At 36.5% G+C, this 16681-nt stretch overlaps 1 protein-coding gene across 2 annotated transcripts; it reads left to right on the plus strand.

Annotated features, from left to right (window-relative positions):
* On the plus strand, positions 6698 to 11647 carry LOC109710815 (receptor kinase-like protein Xa21). 2 transcript variants are annotated; one of them, XM_020233590.1, is made up of 4 exons: positions 6698 to 8065; positions 8568 to 9053; positions 9151 to 10642; positions 11154 to 11647. In XM_020233590.1, exons 1-4 carry the CDS (start codon positions 6917 to 6919, stop codon positions 11507 to 11509), a joined length of 3483 nt encoding a protein of 1160 aa, XP_020089179.1. In that variant the 5' UTR covers positions 6698 to 6916; the 3' UTR covers positions 11510 to 11647. The 2 variants fall into 2 exon arrangements, with proteins under 2 accessions (XP_020089179.1, XP_020089178.1); XM_020233589.1 differs by lacking the exon at positions 8568 to 9053 and having other exon boundaries at positions 6700 to 8518; positions 9118 to 10642.

Genomic DNA, 16681 nt, shown 5'->3' on the forward strand with positions numbered 1-16681 from the left:
TAACGAAATCCCATTTTAATATTTGCCACCTAAATTTGAATGCTAGTTGTAAAAACTAGTTGCCACCAAATCTTGATAGTTGGTGGGGATAAATAGTTGCCACCGGATATTTTACCTTGGTGGCAAAATATTGTTGCCCCGAATTATTACAATTTGGTGGCCAATGGGATCCTTTGTAGCAATATATGACAACAATTTTTGTCGACATAATAGATATTTGGTGACGACATTTTTATATTCGATGATGATTTTGGATCCACTAGGTTGAGTTGGACTTATAAATATCCTAAACTAATGAAGGAAGAAAGAAGAAACTTTAAACTTATGAAACTATTATATACCAAGAATAAAAAAACACTAAACAAAAAAAATATAGTCGGAGCAACAACAGTAGCAAACTCAAAAAAAGGAAAAAAGGTAAAACAAAAACAATAACAATATCAACAGAAGAAAAAGAAGAAGAAGAAGAAGAAGTAGAAGAATGAATATACTAATAGAACAAAAAATATATTTGTTGCTTTATTTTATTATCCATCTGCTATTGCTATTTTTCAAATGGCTGTAGAGGGAGAAAAAAACAGGGGGAAAGCCTTCTGGGTAGGAGTAAGAAAGTTTCGATAAACATAGCGATTAATAGGTATGTACAAAAAGATAAGAGGAAGAGAGAAAGAAAGAGAGAAAAATCCAACACCACAATGCGACAAAAGAAGAGAAAAGGAGAAAGAGAAAGTAGACAAATCCCGCGATCAGCTAAATACATCTTATATATTGTATTTTTAAAACCTGATTATAAAAATTCAAATTCTATAAATTTTTATATATAAACATTTTATATAGTATAGATTGTATTTAGCAAAATAAATTTTATAATTTTATAATATTAAATTTTAGAAAATAATTTAGTATATGTAATGTACCAACAAACTGAATGCTGACAATAGTTTATTATAGTTGAAAAGAAAAAATAAAATGATGGATGAAAAATATTCCGTATCATCAGAATGTAAAATAAATTTTATAGTCTATATTTCTAAAATATTATTGTAAAGATTTAAATTATGTAATTTTTTATCCATAACCTTTTATATGATTTCTATCGTATATATTAAATATAAATTTTTATTTTATAATATAAATTAATTAAAAATACGCTGTATGGTAAAAAAAAATTAGAGAGATCGACAAAGGATGAGAGAGAGGAGGAGATTCTAGATGGTAAATTAAAAAAAGGCCCCATTCCACTCGGACGTGGAGAATGGGAGAGAAAGGGGGGAATTGGGATGAAAAAAAAAAAATAGTGGGCTCCATCACAGCCCTCGTATGTCCAAATCAATATGGGAGCGTCATGTTGAATTTTAACTGGAGTTTCTATTTCTATAATAATAATAATATGCATATATGTTATTACAGTTTAGATTGCGTCTATCGAATTAAATTGTATAATTTTGTAATATCATATTTTAAAAAATTAAGTTAAGGGGAAATGTTTCGTATATTGGGTGTAAAAATAAATTTTATACACTGTATTTTCAAAATCTCATTATAAGAATTTTAATTATATAATATTTTACACATAGCTTTTTATACTGTTTAGATTCTATATATTAAATCTAAATATTAATTTTATAATATTCGTCAGTCAAAAATAGATTATACAAGTAAAAAAATGAAAAAGAGAATAAAGAGAATAAAAGAGGAAAGAGAATTGGATAGAAAAAAAAGTTAGGCCTCACCCCACTCTCTCCACCCAGATCAACGTGGAGAATGGGGGAAGAGGGAAGAACCGAAGAAAAAAAATAAAAATAAAAAAAAATATAAAAAAAAAAAGAAAAAAGATGGGCCTCACCCCAACCTGCTTTGCCCAAATTAACGTGGAACCGCCACATTGGATTTTCACTTAAATTTTATATATAGAAGATACTAGTAATGTATCTGTATTTTGCTGCAGGTGCATGGATATGTTTATGATTTTATTTATAAAATATAATATATATTATTAAGTATATATTTGTATTAATATCTGATTCCAAAATATAGGATTTTGTTATGAATTTTATTTGTAGGTATATTAGATCCTTAGAGTTTCATAAATTTCAACAGTTTCTGAAGCACACCAATGTTGGAGGAATTAGATATAATTTTTACAAAATTTAGACTTCCAACAAATAATTGATAAAAAGTGAAAGAAATTTTTAATTGATTTAATAGTTGATAGATAATGAGATTATTAAATCTAATTAATCTTCCAACCAATTTTGAAAAATAACTTACATTGAAATAATTAAAGATTGGTGAGATATTAATCAAATTAACATAGTTAACGTGTCTTATTCAAAGTAACTTTTAATCGAACTCATTGACTGCATCAAATAAATATACACATTTCATACATATCAGTAAATTTGTATAATAGGAATGACAAAATAAAAGGTTAATTAGTTCAAATTATTTTATAGTATTTAGAATGTCTATATATTAATATTTATAAATTTTAGATATATTCACTAAAATAAAACTATATTTTTTTATTGTGTCCATGATGCATCGGATGCATTAATAGAATGGACATATGTCCACAAACAACGCTCCGATAAATTAATATGATTAAAATCTCAATAATAAAATTAATTAAATTTGTTAGATAGTACTTTAAATTTTTATATATTAAAAATTATAAAATTTAGATTTTATGAAAGGGATATTTGTCTAGAAATGGAGGGTGCTCCACAATGGATATGGGGCCTTTAGTGGAGTTCATTGGTTGCACCTAGTGTACACATGCTTCTCATACGCACCAATAAATTTATACAATGGAGATGTCAAAACTAAAAATTTACTTAATTCAATTTATTTTGTAAATTTTAAAATATTTATATATTAATATTTATAAATTTTAAATATATTCACTAAAATAAAGTTTTATTTTCTTATTACGTCCATAGTGCACCGGGTGCACATATGGAATGGATGTGTATCCACAAACACTACTCTCCATCACAAATTATTGCGTGCACTTTTAGTGCATGTGATACATACAGGCAAATTTAGATGATAAAAATGTCGAAATAAAATTTTAGATAGAATTGCCAAAAATAAAATTTTAGCATAAAATTTTATTAATTAAATTTATGTTATAGCATTTTAAATATTTTTATATTAAAATAAAATAAAAATTGTTATAGGATCTATGGTACACCAAGAGCAGCGTAAATATAGATGGACATATATCAACACAAAGATATTACCCCTTGCACTTTAGTATATAGAAATATGATAAAAATGTCAAAATAAAATTTTAGATAGAATTGTCAAAAATAAAATTTTAGAATAAAATTCCATCAATTAAATTTATATTATAGTATTTTAAATATTTTTATATTAATATAAAATAAAAATTGTTATAGAATCTATGGTACACCGAATGCAACGTAAATATAGATGGGACACGTGTCAACACATAGATATTACCCCACGCACTAGTAATAAATAATAGATAATAGATAGACAGATAATAGATACTAGTATAGGATCCGCGCTTTGCGACGGGTACATAGTATTTTAGTCAATTAATATATATATACATAATTTTTAAAAACTTAAAATTGAAAAAACTTACAATGAAAAATACAAAATGAACTTAAACATCCTTTTATATATTATAAAAGCTATTTTTTTACTAATATTTTTAACTTTCAGTCTTTACAGAGTTAAAGTATTCTAATAACTTTACTTAAAAGTTCAATCAAACTTAATAGTTTTAGTAGCTATTTTATAAATAAATTTTTAATTTAAGAGTTAAAATTGGAAGAATTATTCTAAATTGCCAAATAGATAAAATCGTCTTCACCTTACAAAAATTTATTGGAGAAAGATGTTATTATTTGCACATGATGTATATTAACACACCATATACCCCAATCTATATTAGAGAACTAATTTCTAATATCAAAATATAATTAAATATATCTAAGCTATGAAGTCTAATAATTTAAATATATTCTGATTTAAATTTTAAACCACTATTAGAGATTTGAAGCATGTGGTGTATGTAATTATATACATTCAGTATAAAGAATGCTTAATTATGAACCGGGCTCTTTGAAAAGCTCTTTTTCATAGTAAAAAAAAAAAGAGGAGAAATTTTTGCTTGCACCTGATATATACTAATATTTCATACATTGTAAGTATATTAGATGATTCATAAAATACCTAATAGTTAGTATTATAAAATAAAATATAAAATATAGTATAATATATATTATAAAATATAAAATATTTAGTAATTTATTATATTATAGAAATATATTTTTTATTCACATTTTATATCCGGTCTACGGTGCAATTGGTGCGTCGAAAATTTCTATTGAATATGTGGCATGTTTGTATTAGCTAAAAGCTACAATGGAGAGGTGGAAAAAGAATTCATACGATGTGGAGGTGGGAAAATGTGCCACGTATACAGAGAAAACCGTCAAATTATGTATTGGTATGGATTTTAAACCACTATTAGAGATTTGAAGCATGTGGTGTATGTAATTATATACATTCAGTACAGAGAATGCTTAATTATGAATTGAGCTCTTTGAAAAGCTCTTTTTTATAGTTCTAAAAAAAAGTGGAGAAATTTTTTCTTGCACCTGATATATACTAATATTTCATACATCGTAAGTATATTAAATGATTCATAAAATACCTAAGAGTTAGTATTATAAAATAAAATATAAAATATAGTATAATATATATTATAAAATATAAAATATTTAGTAATTTATTATATTATAGAAATTTATTTTTTATTCACATTTTATATCCGGTCTACGGCGCAATTGATGCGTCGAAAATTTCTATTGAATACGTGGCATATTTTTATTGGCTAAATGCTACAATGGAGAGGTGGAAAAAGGATATGCGGAGATGGGAAAAGGCGCCACATATACAGAGAAAACCGTCAAATTATGTATTGGTATGGATTTGGAATATATAGATGTTTTGAGGAGAAATGTCACGTCCATATGGAATATGGACCCCCGAGTTTTTTATTTTGACAGCTAAACATCCTAAACATTATCAAATAATTCAACAGCCCTTCCCCTCTATGGAAGTTACTAATTAGATGTCCATTTTCGACAAATATGTTGCTTGTGGTCTTACGAAGCTTCAAAATATATTAAAATCTGCCTTTTTTTTTTTATTTTGACGCTTGAAAAAAGTAATAAATTAAAATGAAAGATGGATTTAGTTTGTACATTCTTCAACCCTTGTATCTTAGTTTTATCATGAAAAGGGAAGAATACTCTTTTTTTTTTGTGTTTATGAAACTTTGCAAGATTAGATTTGTAAAACAGGTTACCAACATGGCTTTTTAATCAGTAACTTCTATTGAAAAAATTGACCAATTAAACTATTTGATAATTTTAGAAAATCTAGTTGTTAAATTAAAAATTAGAGGGTCATTTGACAATCGTTTAAAGTTTAGAGTTTTTATGCATTATTCCGTCCAATTAGACAAGTGTAGAGAATTAATGACCTTCTAATAGAGTAGATGTAAGATATACACCCTATTTTGCGGTATATTATAGCACTGCTCGTTTTTTTTAGAAAAAAAACTATTTATACACTTTAAAAGGAGTGTATATTTTATATTTCACCCATTCAATGAATGAAATGTCACTTACTAATCATATAAAGTGACTAGTAAAAATATCTCACCTATTAAATTGATAAAATGTATATTATATACTCATTTTTTATGTATATACCTAGCATTTCTCTTTTTGGAAAAATTAACATCTAATAATTTGTTCTGTTTCGTCCACTAATCTCCTTATTTACTCCCGTCTAGTCTCCTCGTTTACTAACGTCACCGCTAATGACGCCAACACGTCAACCCGTCACATCAAATAACGCCAACCCACTAATCGCCCACCAATTTCTTTATCGCAGAGTGGACAAAAATTCTATAGGCATCTGCCCCAAATTACCTGTCCCCGCTAGGCCTGCGCCACCCGGTGTCCATCCTCCACTGCCCTCTCAATTTGGAGAGAGCAGTGGAACTTCCGGGTGCATCTGGTGCATCTATACTAGGTGCACCATAAAATTATTTTTTGATTTTTATTACTTTCAATTTATTTTGAAACCAAATAGAGTGTAAAATTTTAACTTCTATATGGTAACTCCTAAAAAAATAAATAAATTATTACATAAAAGTATAATTTAAAAAATTAAAAATCAAGAAATAATTTTATAGTGCACCTAGTATAGATACACCAGGTGCACTGGAAATTTCCACTGCTCTCCCCATGTTGGGAGAGCAGTGGTCCATGGGCGCCGCGTTGCTCCTGTGCCACGCGGTGCCCATCGGGGACCGGCCCCCCCCCCAAATTAAGTAATTTGGGGTCAGTACCCATAGAATTTTTGTTCCAACAGACGGCTGTATTGAAATAGCAATGCAGCGCACGAATTTACTAGTTAGCAGGTAGATGCTTCTAGTTACTCACTTGGTACATTTTTTTGCAATGCACATAAGTACAGCTACAATTAGATGGTCTTAGCTATGCACTTCATTCATTTTTTACAATGCATGAATATTCAGCTACAAATAGAGATAGATGCTTTTAGAGCTATTCGCATAACTAAAATATAAAATAACTAAATTTGGAATTTAAATTTTTAGGATACTAACTATTCACGTTTTTAGCCAACGATCATTAGTGACATTTTGCAGTAAGTATTGTGGTTCTAGGTACATAAGAAGTTTCACACCACGGTATTAGTGCCTTACTACAACTATTGGCTTCTTGACTAAGCTTGGAACTTAGTTTATTATATATCCAGTTGCCACCATCAAATACCAGCGAAGAGCTGGGTGCTGCAGGGATTGCTATAGCTTTAGCTTTCTCTTGTCTTAGTCCATAGAATGGAAGGCTTCCATGCACTAATTTTTCTCATCATTCTACTGTATGTCATCTCCACCGCCCGGTGCGCCGCTCCCGGGATAGAACAAGCTGCATCCGACCGAGCGGCCCTCCTCTCCTTCAAGTCTCTCGTCGAGGACGATCCGCTCGGAGCGCTCTCCTCGTGGAACAACGGCTCTCTCCACTACTGCAGGTGGCGCGGTGTCTCCTGCGGCCGCCGCCATCCCAACCGGGTCACGGCCCTCGACCTCAAGTCTCTCCGCCTAACCGGTTTCGTATCGCCCTCCGTAGCCAACCTCACATTCCTCCAGAGGATCGACCTGTCCGACAACATGCTAGACGGGAGCATCCCAGAGGAGCTAGGAAGCCTACGCCGGCTGCGATATCTCAACCTGAGTGTGAATTCTCTTCGCGGAACGATCCCGTCTTCGCTCGGCAATTGCTCTAATCTTCAACTACTCAACTTGACAGATAATAAGCTCAACGGTGAGATCCCGCCGACCCTATCACGTCTTTCCGGTCTTAGAGAGCTAATGCTGCGTCAAAACATGTTACAAGGGACGATCCCTTCCAATCTAACACAGTGTAAAGAGCTTCAGGCTGTCGATCTAGGGAATAACTTTCTCACAGAAGAAATTCCAGGAGAGCTTGGCTATCTCCAAAAGCTAACATTCTTAGCACTCAGCTTTAATAATCTTACAGGAGCCATCCCTGCTGCTTTGGGCAATCTTGCTCGGCTTCAACGCCTTGATCTAAAATTCAATAGCCTTTCGGGGTCCATCCCGGATTCACTTGGGAATCTCTCTTCCCTAATCTATCTTTCTTTCGGCAAAAATAACTTGTCAGGAGCCATGCCTCCATCCTTTGGTAGCCTTCCCTCCTTGAACATACTTGAAATCCAAGATAATAGCCTCACAGGAACCATTCCGCCCACCCTCACAAATCTCTCCTCTCTGAACATGCTTTTGCTACGAGAAAACAAACTTCATGGTGAAATTCCCCACTTTGCAGAACTCCCATTCCTCTCTCGACTGGACTGCTCTCATAATTATCTCTCCGGGACGATCCCAATCTCGCTCGGACGACTTTCATCTCTTGAATATCTCATTCTCGGGATGAACAACTTAACAGGGGAAATACCATCATCCCTTTACAATCTATCATCCCTGAAGACCTTAGAACTCCCTTATAACCAACTCGAGGGAACTCTACCCTCCGATATCGGAAATGCTCTTCCGAACCTTCAAGTCCTTCTTATGTATTATAATCAGCTCAGGGGCCGAATTCCAGCATCCTTGTCCAATGCTTCTGAGCTCAACAACCTCGAGCTAGCGTTCAATGCATTCCACGGCACTATACCGCCGAGCCTTGGAGCCTTGCAGAGTCTCTCACGGCTCGAATTGTCCAGTAATCTACTCGAAGCCAGGAAGCCTAGTGATTGGAGCTTCATTACAGCACTGACCAACTGCACCAGTCTCCAAGTGTTGGGTCTAGGAGGCAATCTACTTGAAGGCATGATGCCCAAATCAATAGTCAATCTTTCCACTAGTCTTTTTTTTTTGGAACTCGCCGACAACCAAATATCAGGAATTATACCAACTGAGATTGAGAAGTTAATCAATCTAACTTTTCTTGACATGAGTGTTAACGACNTACAATCTATCATCCCTGAAGACCTTAGAACTCCCTTATAACCAACTCGAGGGAACTCTACCCTCCGATATCGGAAATGCTCTTCCGAACCTTCAATTTCTTCTTATGTATTATAATCAGCTCGAGGGGCGAATTCCGGCATCCTTGTCCAATGCTTCTGAGCTCAATATGCTTGACCTATCGTTCAATGCATTCCACGGCACGATACCGCCGAGCCTTGGAGCCTTGCAGAGTCTTTTGTCGCTTGAACTGCCGAGCAATCGACTTGAAGCCAGGAAGCCTAGTGATTGGAGCTTCATTACAGCACTGACCAACTGCACCAGTCTCCAACTGTTGGGTTTAGGAGACAATTTACTTGAAGGCATGATGCCCAAATCACTAGTCAATCTTTCCACTAGTCTTTATTTTTTGGAACTCGCCGACAACCAAATATCAGGAATTATACCAACTGAGATTGAGAAGTTAATCAATCTAACTTTTCTTGACATGAGTGTTAACGANTTTTTTGGAACTCGCCGACAACCAAATATCAGGAATTATACCAACTGAGATTGAGAAGTTAATCAATCTAACTTTTCTTGACATGAGTGTTAACGATCTTCGAGGCACCATTCCTATAGAAATCAGCCATCTTTGGCAATTACAGTACTTGGATCTGTCGAACAACATGCTCTTGGGCGAAATTCCACCCACTTTGGGCAACCTAACACGAATGGACCAGCTCTATCTTGGCAGCAATGAATTTGAAGGAGACATTCCGCCGACATTAAGCAACATGTTAGTGCTAGAGTCGTTAAATCTATCAAATAATAGGCTAAGCAGTAGCATTCCGCAAGAAGTTTTGACCCTTTCATCGCTCACAAACTTCCTTGACTTGTCGCATAATTTACTCAACGGTTCATTACCGTTGGAAGTGGGCAACTTGATAAATATCGGGGGGCTTAATCTCTCAAATAACAGGCTCTCTGGTGAGATTCCAGACACCATCGGCAAATGCGCCATCTTGGAAATTCTTCATTTAGAGAATAACTTATTTCAAGGGTCCATTCCTGCCTCCATTGGCAATTTAAGAGGGCTTGAGGAGCTTGATCTCTCAAAAAACTTCTTCTCGGGCCAAATACCGGCATTCCTTGACGAGCTCCCGGATCTACACTACTTGAATCTCTCCTTCAACAGTTTTGAGGGTCGAGTGCCGATGAAAGGGGTCTTTAAGAATGCGAGCGAAGTCTCGCTTATCGGAAATAGTAAACTCTGCGGCGGAATTCCAGAATTACACTTGCTGAAATGCACTTCAGATGCCTTTGCAACAAAACATCACTCTGATTATAAACTCAGAGTAATACTCATTCCTATATGTGGAGCAATTTTGTGTTTGATTATAATCATGTGCTTGCTTGGGATACATCACTTGATTAAAAACTCACAGAGAAAGCCGCTGTCGAGGTTTTCCTTAAGAAACCGACACGCGAAAGTATCTTACGATGAGCTCTTCAGGGCTACAAATGGGTTCTCCTCAGAAAATCTCATCGGCACGGGAAGTTTTGGGTCGGTTTATAAAGCCGCCATGAACTATGAAAACGCCGACATCGTCGCGGTGAAAGTGCTTAACCTTCAACAGCATGGGGCTTTTAGGAGTTTTATGTCTGAATGTGAGGCCCTGAGAAGCATTCGACACCGAAATCTTGTCAAAATTCTTACATCGTGCTCTAGTTTGGATCACCGCGGTAACGATTTCAAGGCCTTGGTTTTTGAGTACATGCCTAATGGAAGCTTAGAAGAGTGGTTACATCCAAATGCACGCGAGAATTGGCCATTCAGAAGCCTAAGCCTAAGCCAAAGGTTGAACATAGCTGTCAACGTAGCCTCGGCATTAGAGTATCTTCATCACGGAGGGTCCGTGCCGATTGTTCACTGTGATCTTAAGCCCAGCAACATCCTTCTCAACAATGAAATGACGGCGCATGTGGGTGATTTCGGGTTAGCAAAGTTTTTGCGGCAACCGCCTGACGAATCATCTGAGCGTTCATCTACCAGCACTGTGGGAATCAAAGGATCTATTGGTTATGTTCCTCCAGGTGAGAAATATGCAATAAAATGTTAACTTATTTCGTGCTTTGCAACATTTCAGAAAAGTACAATGCATTTTTATCTGATTCCTAACTATACTATATCTAATATTTTTTGCTACTCACTATCTTTTGAAGCAAAAACAAGTGAATAGCATAAGTTTAATGAATAAAATTAGAAATTTAGTGTAAAAATTAGTAGAAAAGAGGGGAAAAGAAATATTGTAGGAAATAAAAAGGATGCTACATATATTAGCTAGGAAAACCGACATACTGGAGTTAGAATAAACTGCTTGATGCTTACTACTAAAAACTGATTAATTATAATCACTAAACTCACAAGAGCTGGAACTTCATTTCTACATATCTAATGCTATTTTTGAATCAATATAAATAATCTAAAAGATCAAATTTAGTTTTTGTAACTATGGCTTGGAAGCAGTAGGAACCAAATCCAAATCCAAATGAATTCACTTGAGAATCTTGTATCGTCTGTTTCCGATGTATTAATGTTGTGCAGAGTATGGAATGGGCTGTAAACCATCTAGGCTTGGCGATGTATACAGCTACGGAATTCTTCTGCTAGAAATGTTCACTGGAATGAGCCCCGTCGACGACAAGTTCAAAGACGGACTGAACCTTCGTGGATATGTTCATGCTGCTGCTGCTTCTCCTGAACATCTCATGGACATCATTGACAGAAACCTGCACTCAGCTGATAATGATACAGCTTATCGAGAAGAGCGTGTGCGAGATTGCGTAGTTTCAGTGTTCGACTGCGGTCTCTCCTGCTCAAATGAATCACCACACGAACGATGCGACATGACGGAAGTCTCAAAGGTGCTGAGTGCAGCAAGAGAGAGGCTTCTTAGCTAAAAGCAGTTTTGCTCCCTATGCCACGTTTCTCACTAGAGGCAAATGTATGTATGTTTAATTGAACATCCTCCGCTTTTCCTTATTTGCATTAAATAAAAACCTTGTGTAATAAAAATGCCTAGTCCTTATGGTTTTGATTACTCCTTTCTAAAATGAGTACATCCAAAGGGAGATACCCACCTTAAATTTTGCATCTGTGTACATTAATAGCTCCAAATTCCTAATTTCTGGCTCAAGTTTATAATTGAAGCCTAATATAACCCATTATTACCAAATCTGTGTTGAATGCACTTTTCATTTTCAACACAATGCTCCAACCCTATTTAGAAGGGTGTTATTTACAAATGTCTGGTATATACCTGCTACTATCCTTCTAAGACAACACAGTTCTTATCCTATTAAGTTGTTTCTTTTCTATGATAAGACATTTGGATCGACAATCTGCATTGATAAATATGATTTTTGGTATCGAAAGTGAATCTAATTTTTAAAGATTATTTTATGGTTCATCATGCGGCCGCAGAATGAACTTCAACAACATTCTGAAAATGAATTATATGATTCATCAATTTAAGATCAACGGTATGAACCTTGATCTTAAGTTAATTTCGAACAAAAATTCAAGCGTTGTAGACTAAAGTTGTCGATTTTGAGATGCTTCGATCTGTACATAATGTCAGAAAATAATAGAATTTAGTTCCCAGAGTGTTTAATTTTAACGAAATCCCAATTCAATGAACTAAAATAACTCAGTCAAAATAAAAAAAAGTTTAGAAGGCATCTATCGAAAAAGAAAAATGAATTTGAGGGCCCTTTTTTAAGATGGCCTATTGTTGCAGCGACTCCCTGCGTGCTTACCTAAAATTAGCACAAAATAGAGAAAGATCGTAAAATAGTGTGCAAGGAGGATATTGACCACAACAAGAACAACAAAAACCATTTACAATCAAACAGAGCATTACCAGTAAAAGCAACAATCCAATGCAAAGAACCACAAACACACAATGAAAAACACAGCCAAATGCTGTTTCTTACACCAAAGTTGCCATGAATGAGAGGATTAAGTTGCGATCGCCAATGTGTATTTGACGCAACAGAAAAAGAATACCAGATACATATATACATACGCCGCCCACTCTGAATTTCTTTTACTTTCTAAGGTGCAAGCAAATCGCTTCTTCTTTCTCGAAATAGGATCGTCGGCCAACCGCATCATCTTTTCCAAAACTCGTCAACCAAATATCTGGAAGATGATCAAACATAAATCTTTGAAGTACGTTGTAAAAATAATCAGTCCCTTGGAGATACTGTAAGCCTCTTTGTTTCTACCGCTGCAGCTTCTATACTAGCTAGTGCTATCTCAGTCGAGCTTGTGAATGATCTAGCACTCACAGCTTTTCAATAAACATCCTAATAGATTTCCAATATTATAGCAAAAGCTGATGTTTTTTGCAAAGCAAATCAAAAGAAATAACAATTTAAATAATTTTAGGTGCGCGCTTTGTATGCCGTTTTGTCGACCACATTGTTTTATAGTGAGAAATGTGTAATTCCACCGGATTTGGCTCGTGAAAGACTCCCGATGCCCATAATAAGTACTACCTGATTAATTATGCATTTTTTTTGTTATATTTGGACAACCTCCGATTAAGCCGGTTGTGATCAAGACACTGGTCTCTAGATAAATAAATTGACCAAGTTAACAAAGTTAAGAGATTTATTTATCTAGAGACCATGGTCTCAAGACACTGGTGGGGAAAGTGGGTCCAATCCTACGGGTCCGCCAAGTGCCCAGGGATGGAGCGGGGGGAGTGGGCCCATTCCTTCCGGTCCGCCAAGTGCCCAGGGTGGGAGCAGGGGAAGTTTGGATTACGTCGGTCGGTTGATTTCTAAAGATAGTGTTGTTTCTTTCACGCCAGAGCATCCACCAAGTTGCCGCCACCAGAATCTGAGCCTTCGCAGCATTAGAATGCGGATGCTAATCTAGCAACCTTCCCCAGACGAAGGAGATATCCTCAAAAATGGGGAATAAGTGGGATTCCCCAAAACGCGAGAAAAGAAGAAATTTGCTAACAACACACCCCACTAGCAGGTGGTCCACCGTCTCAGGCTCAGCCCCGCACATCACACAGCTGAGGTTGCCCGACCAACCCCTTTTGAAAAGGTTATCCACGGTAGGCAAGCTCTTTTTACTGACAAGCCAGAGAAAGATTTCTTTGATCGGAATGTGCATTCTCCAAATGACTGGTGTAACAGCGTCCGTGACCCCTCCGCTATTGATAAGAGAATACACGGACTTGACAGTGAATTTATTGTCTAGATTCCATCTCCAGCGAATATCATCAGGTCGGTTTTCAACTCGCAGATGCAGGAGGGTGTCTTTCAGCGCCCTAATATCCAGCTCACTATAATTTGAGTTCCTTCTCGCCCCTCTCAAAATCTTTCTCCACCTCCAACCCAATGCAGAGAAGCAATTGCCAACACGCACCTCTTTAAGGTGAACATTTGAGAAGATATCAGGATATTGCGACTTTAGGGGCGTATCGCCACACTATCTGTCCGACCAAAAATCGATGAAAGACCCGTCTCCTAACCCATAGGACACTCCGCACAGATAAATCAGCTTCAACTTTACCACGTTCTTCTACCACTGTGAAGCCAGTCGAAAAGTCGAACCCTCAAAAAGCGGACGCCTTGTATTATAGTATAGGCTCTTTATCAATTCGATCCATTGTGGGTTGCCTTCAGTGAAAAACCGCCACCACCACTTAGTGAGCAAAGCATTGTTCGTACTGGCCAAGTCTTTAACCCCAAGGCCGCCTTCTTTCTTACTCCTACACACGTTTTTCCACGCAACCATATAACCGCCCCTTGAGTAGGTTGCCCTCCCATTCCAGAAGAAGTCCCTCCGCATCGCCTCCAATCGTTTTATGACCCATATCGGAGCTTTGAAAATAGAGAAGAAGTGTGTGGGCAGGTTAGATAGGACTGAGTTTACCAGCGTAAGTCTCCCGCCTCTAGAGAGGAGTTTGGTCTGCCACCCATCTAACCTCCTTTGGAAATTATTAATAACCCCAAATCAATCATCTTTCTTAAGAGTCCTACAAGATAACGGAAGCCCAAGGTACCTTGTCGGCAGTTTGCCAGCTTTGCACTGCAAGATATCAGCAATTCTACTTTCTTTGCCTCTCTTCTGCCCCATGTAGAAAACTTCCGACTTATCTTTATTTACCTTGATTCCAGACGACCACTCAAAAAGATCTCACACAAATTTGAGATTACGCATGTAACATTTCCGCGCCTCACAAAAGAAAAAGGTATCATCTGCATACTGTAAAAGTGAGATAGAGCAATCTGAGTTTGGTCTAAGACCCTTGTACAGGTTCGACTCCTCAGCCCTACCTATCATCCTGGCCAGACACTCAACCACCAGGATGAAAAGATATGGAGACAGGGGGTCGCCTTGTTGAACACCTCTTTTAGTTTTGATCCAATTAGTGGGTATCCCATTGACGAGGACTGCAAATTTCGAGTTGCAGAAGCATTCACTCACCCATCCACACCATTTTTCGTTAAATCTCATCCATCCTAGAGTCCTACATAGGAATGACCAGTCGACTTTATCATAGGCCTTCTCAAAATCCACCTTAATCCCAACACCCTCAACCGCTTCTTTGTAACCCCAAGCCATTAACTCGTTGGCGGTTACAAAAACGTCGGCCAAGAGTCTCCCTTTTAAGAATGCCGACTGTGAGATCGAGATGAGATGAGGCAATACCGTAACCAGTCTATTTGCCAGGACCTTTGAGATAATCTTCTGGATCCCGTTTAGTAAACTAATTGGTCTAAAATCATTGGCTTTCACCGCACCTTCTTTTCTGGGGACCAGACAAACGTAAGAGTAGTCCACAGCACGCGTGGAGAGTCGCCCCTCAAACAACTCTTGAAAAATCGAGAAGACATCAAGCTTAACGACATCCCAAAAGGTCTGGTAGAAACTCACAGGAAAACCATCGGGACCCAGAGCCTTGTCCCTTCCAAGCTGAAACACAGCTGATTTGATCTCTTCTAAGTCGAACGGAACAGTTAAAAGGTCCGGATTAGTGACCCGTCTGGTTTGGAAAAGTCCACTCCAGTCCCCGACCGAGTCTGGAGCACTGGACTCCGGGGCGAAGAGGTCCAAGAATTTCCTATGGAAATAACTTCTCTTCTCCTCTTCCCCCCTGAAGCAATTATCATGATCTACAATCAAGCCAATCTCGTTTGCACGTGTCCTGTTATATAGCTACTACCAAAGGGACTATTAATTAAGGTGTATCAACACACACACAGATGTAAGAGAGCGAGTTTGGGGTATATTTTTAATTTATTCAAATTGCAAGTTTTTTGTACCAACTTTTTCAAGCGTAAGTGGCAAAAGCGAAGCTCATTCAGATTTCTCTAGTAGCATAAGCTCCAGAAATATTTGTCTGCTGCTTCTCGGATATTTAGTGAATAGAGAACTTGAGCAGTCCAAAGCTAGACCAACAAGCATGATATGTAGACATGCATTAGCATATATAGAATGAAGTAAAAATAGGACAAAATATGCGCTTTTGTAAATAGTTGCGCCACCAAATGTCATATTTAATGGCGATAAATATTTGCCACTAAATATCACATTTAAATGTGGTTGCCACCATATCTCATAATTAGTGGCGATAAATATCTGCCACATAAAGTTGAACGTTAGTGACAAAAATTAATTGCCACCAAATTTTGAGAGTGTTAAATATAAAAATGCTTAAACACCGTTCTCTAACAGCTTAAGATTTTAGAGTACAACGGTTGTTTCACATGGTATCAGAGCAGGAGGTCCTGAGTTCGAGTCACGCCAGGCTCCTAGCATATTAATTTTCTCCCATTTAATTCAAGCCCACGTTATGGGCCGATTAAAAAGTCTCGAGCCCAGACGTGAGGGGGAGTGTTAAACACCGTTCTCTAACAGCTTAACCTTTCAAAGAGAGTAGGTGGGGATAAATAGTTGCAGCCATCTATTTTACTTTGTTAGCTAAACATTGTTGCCCCGAATTGTTACAATTGGGTGGCATATGGCGACAATTTTTATCGCCATAATAGATATTTGGTGGCGACATTTTTTATATTCGATAATGGTTTTGGACCCACAAGATT

Source organism: Ananas comosus, linkage group 5, assembly GCF_001540865.1.
Source record: "Ananas comosus cultivar F153 linkage group 5, ASM154086v1, whole genome shotgun sequence".
NCBI lineage: Eukaryota > Viridiplantae > Streptophyta > Magnoliopsida > Poales > Bromeliaceae > Ananas > Ananas comosus.

Bases quoted from the DNA above. Each gene is read 5' to 3' on its own strand.
- LOC109710815 (XM_020233590.1), top strand. From the start codon at position 6,917: ATGGAAGGCTTCCATGCACTAATTTTTCTCATCATTCTACTGTATGTC. The intron at 9,054-9,150 runs ATGAGTGTTAAC...ACTTTTCTTGAC, and splicing joins TCAATCTAACTTTTCTTGAC to ATGAGTGTTAACGATCTTCG. The intron at 10,643-11,153 runs GTGAGAAATATG...AATGTTGTGCAG, and splicing joins TATTGGTTATGTTCCTCCAG to AGTATGGAATGGGCTGTAAA.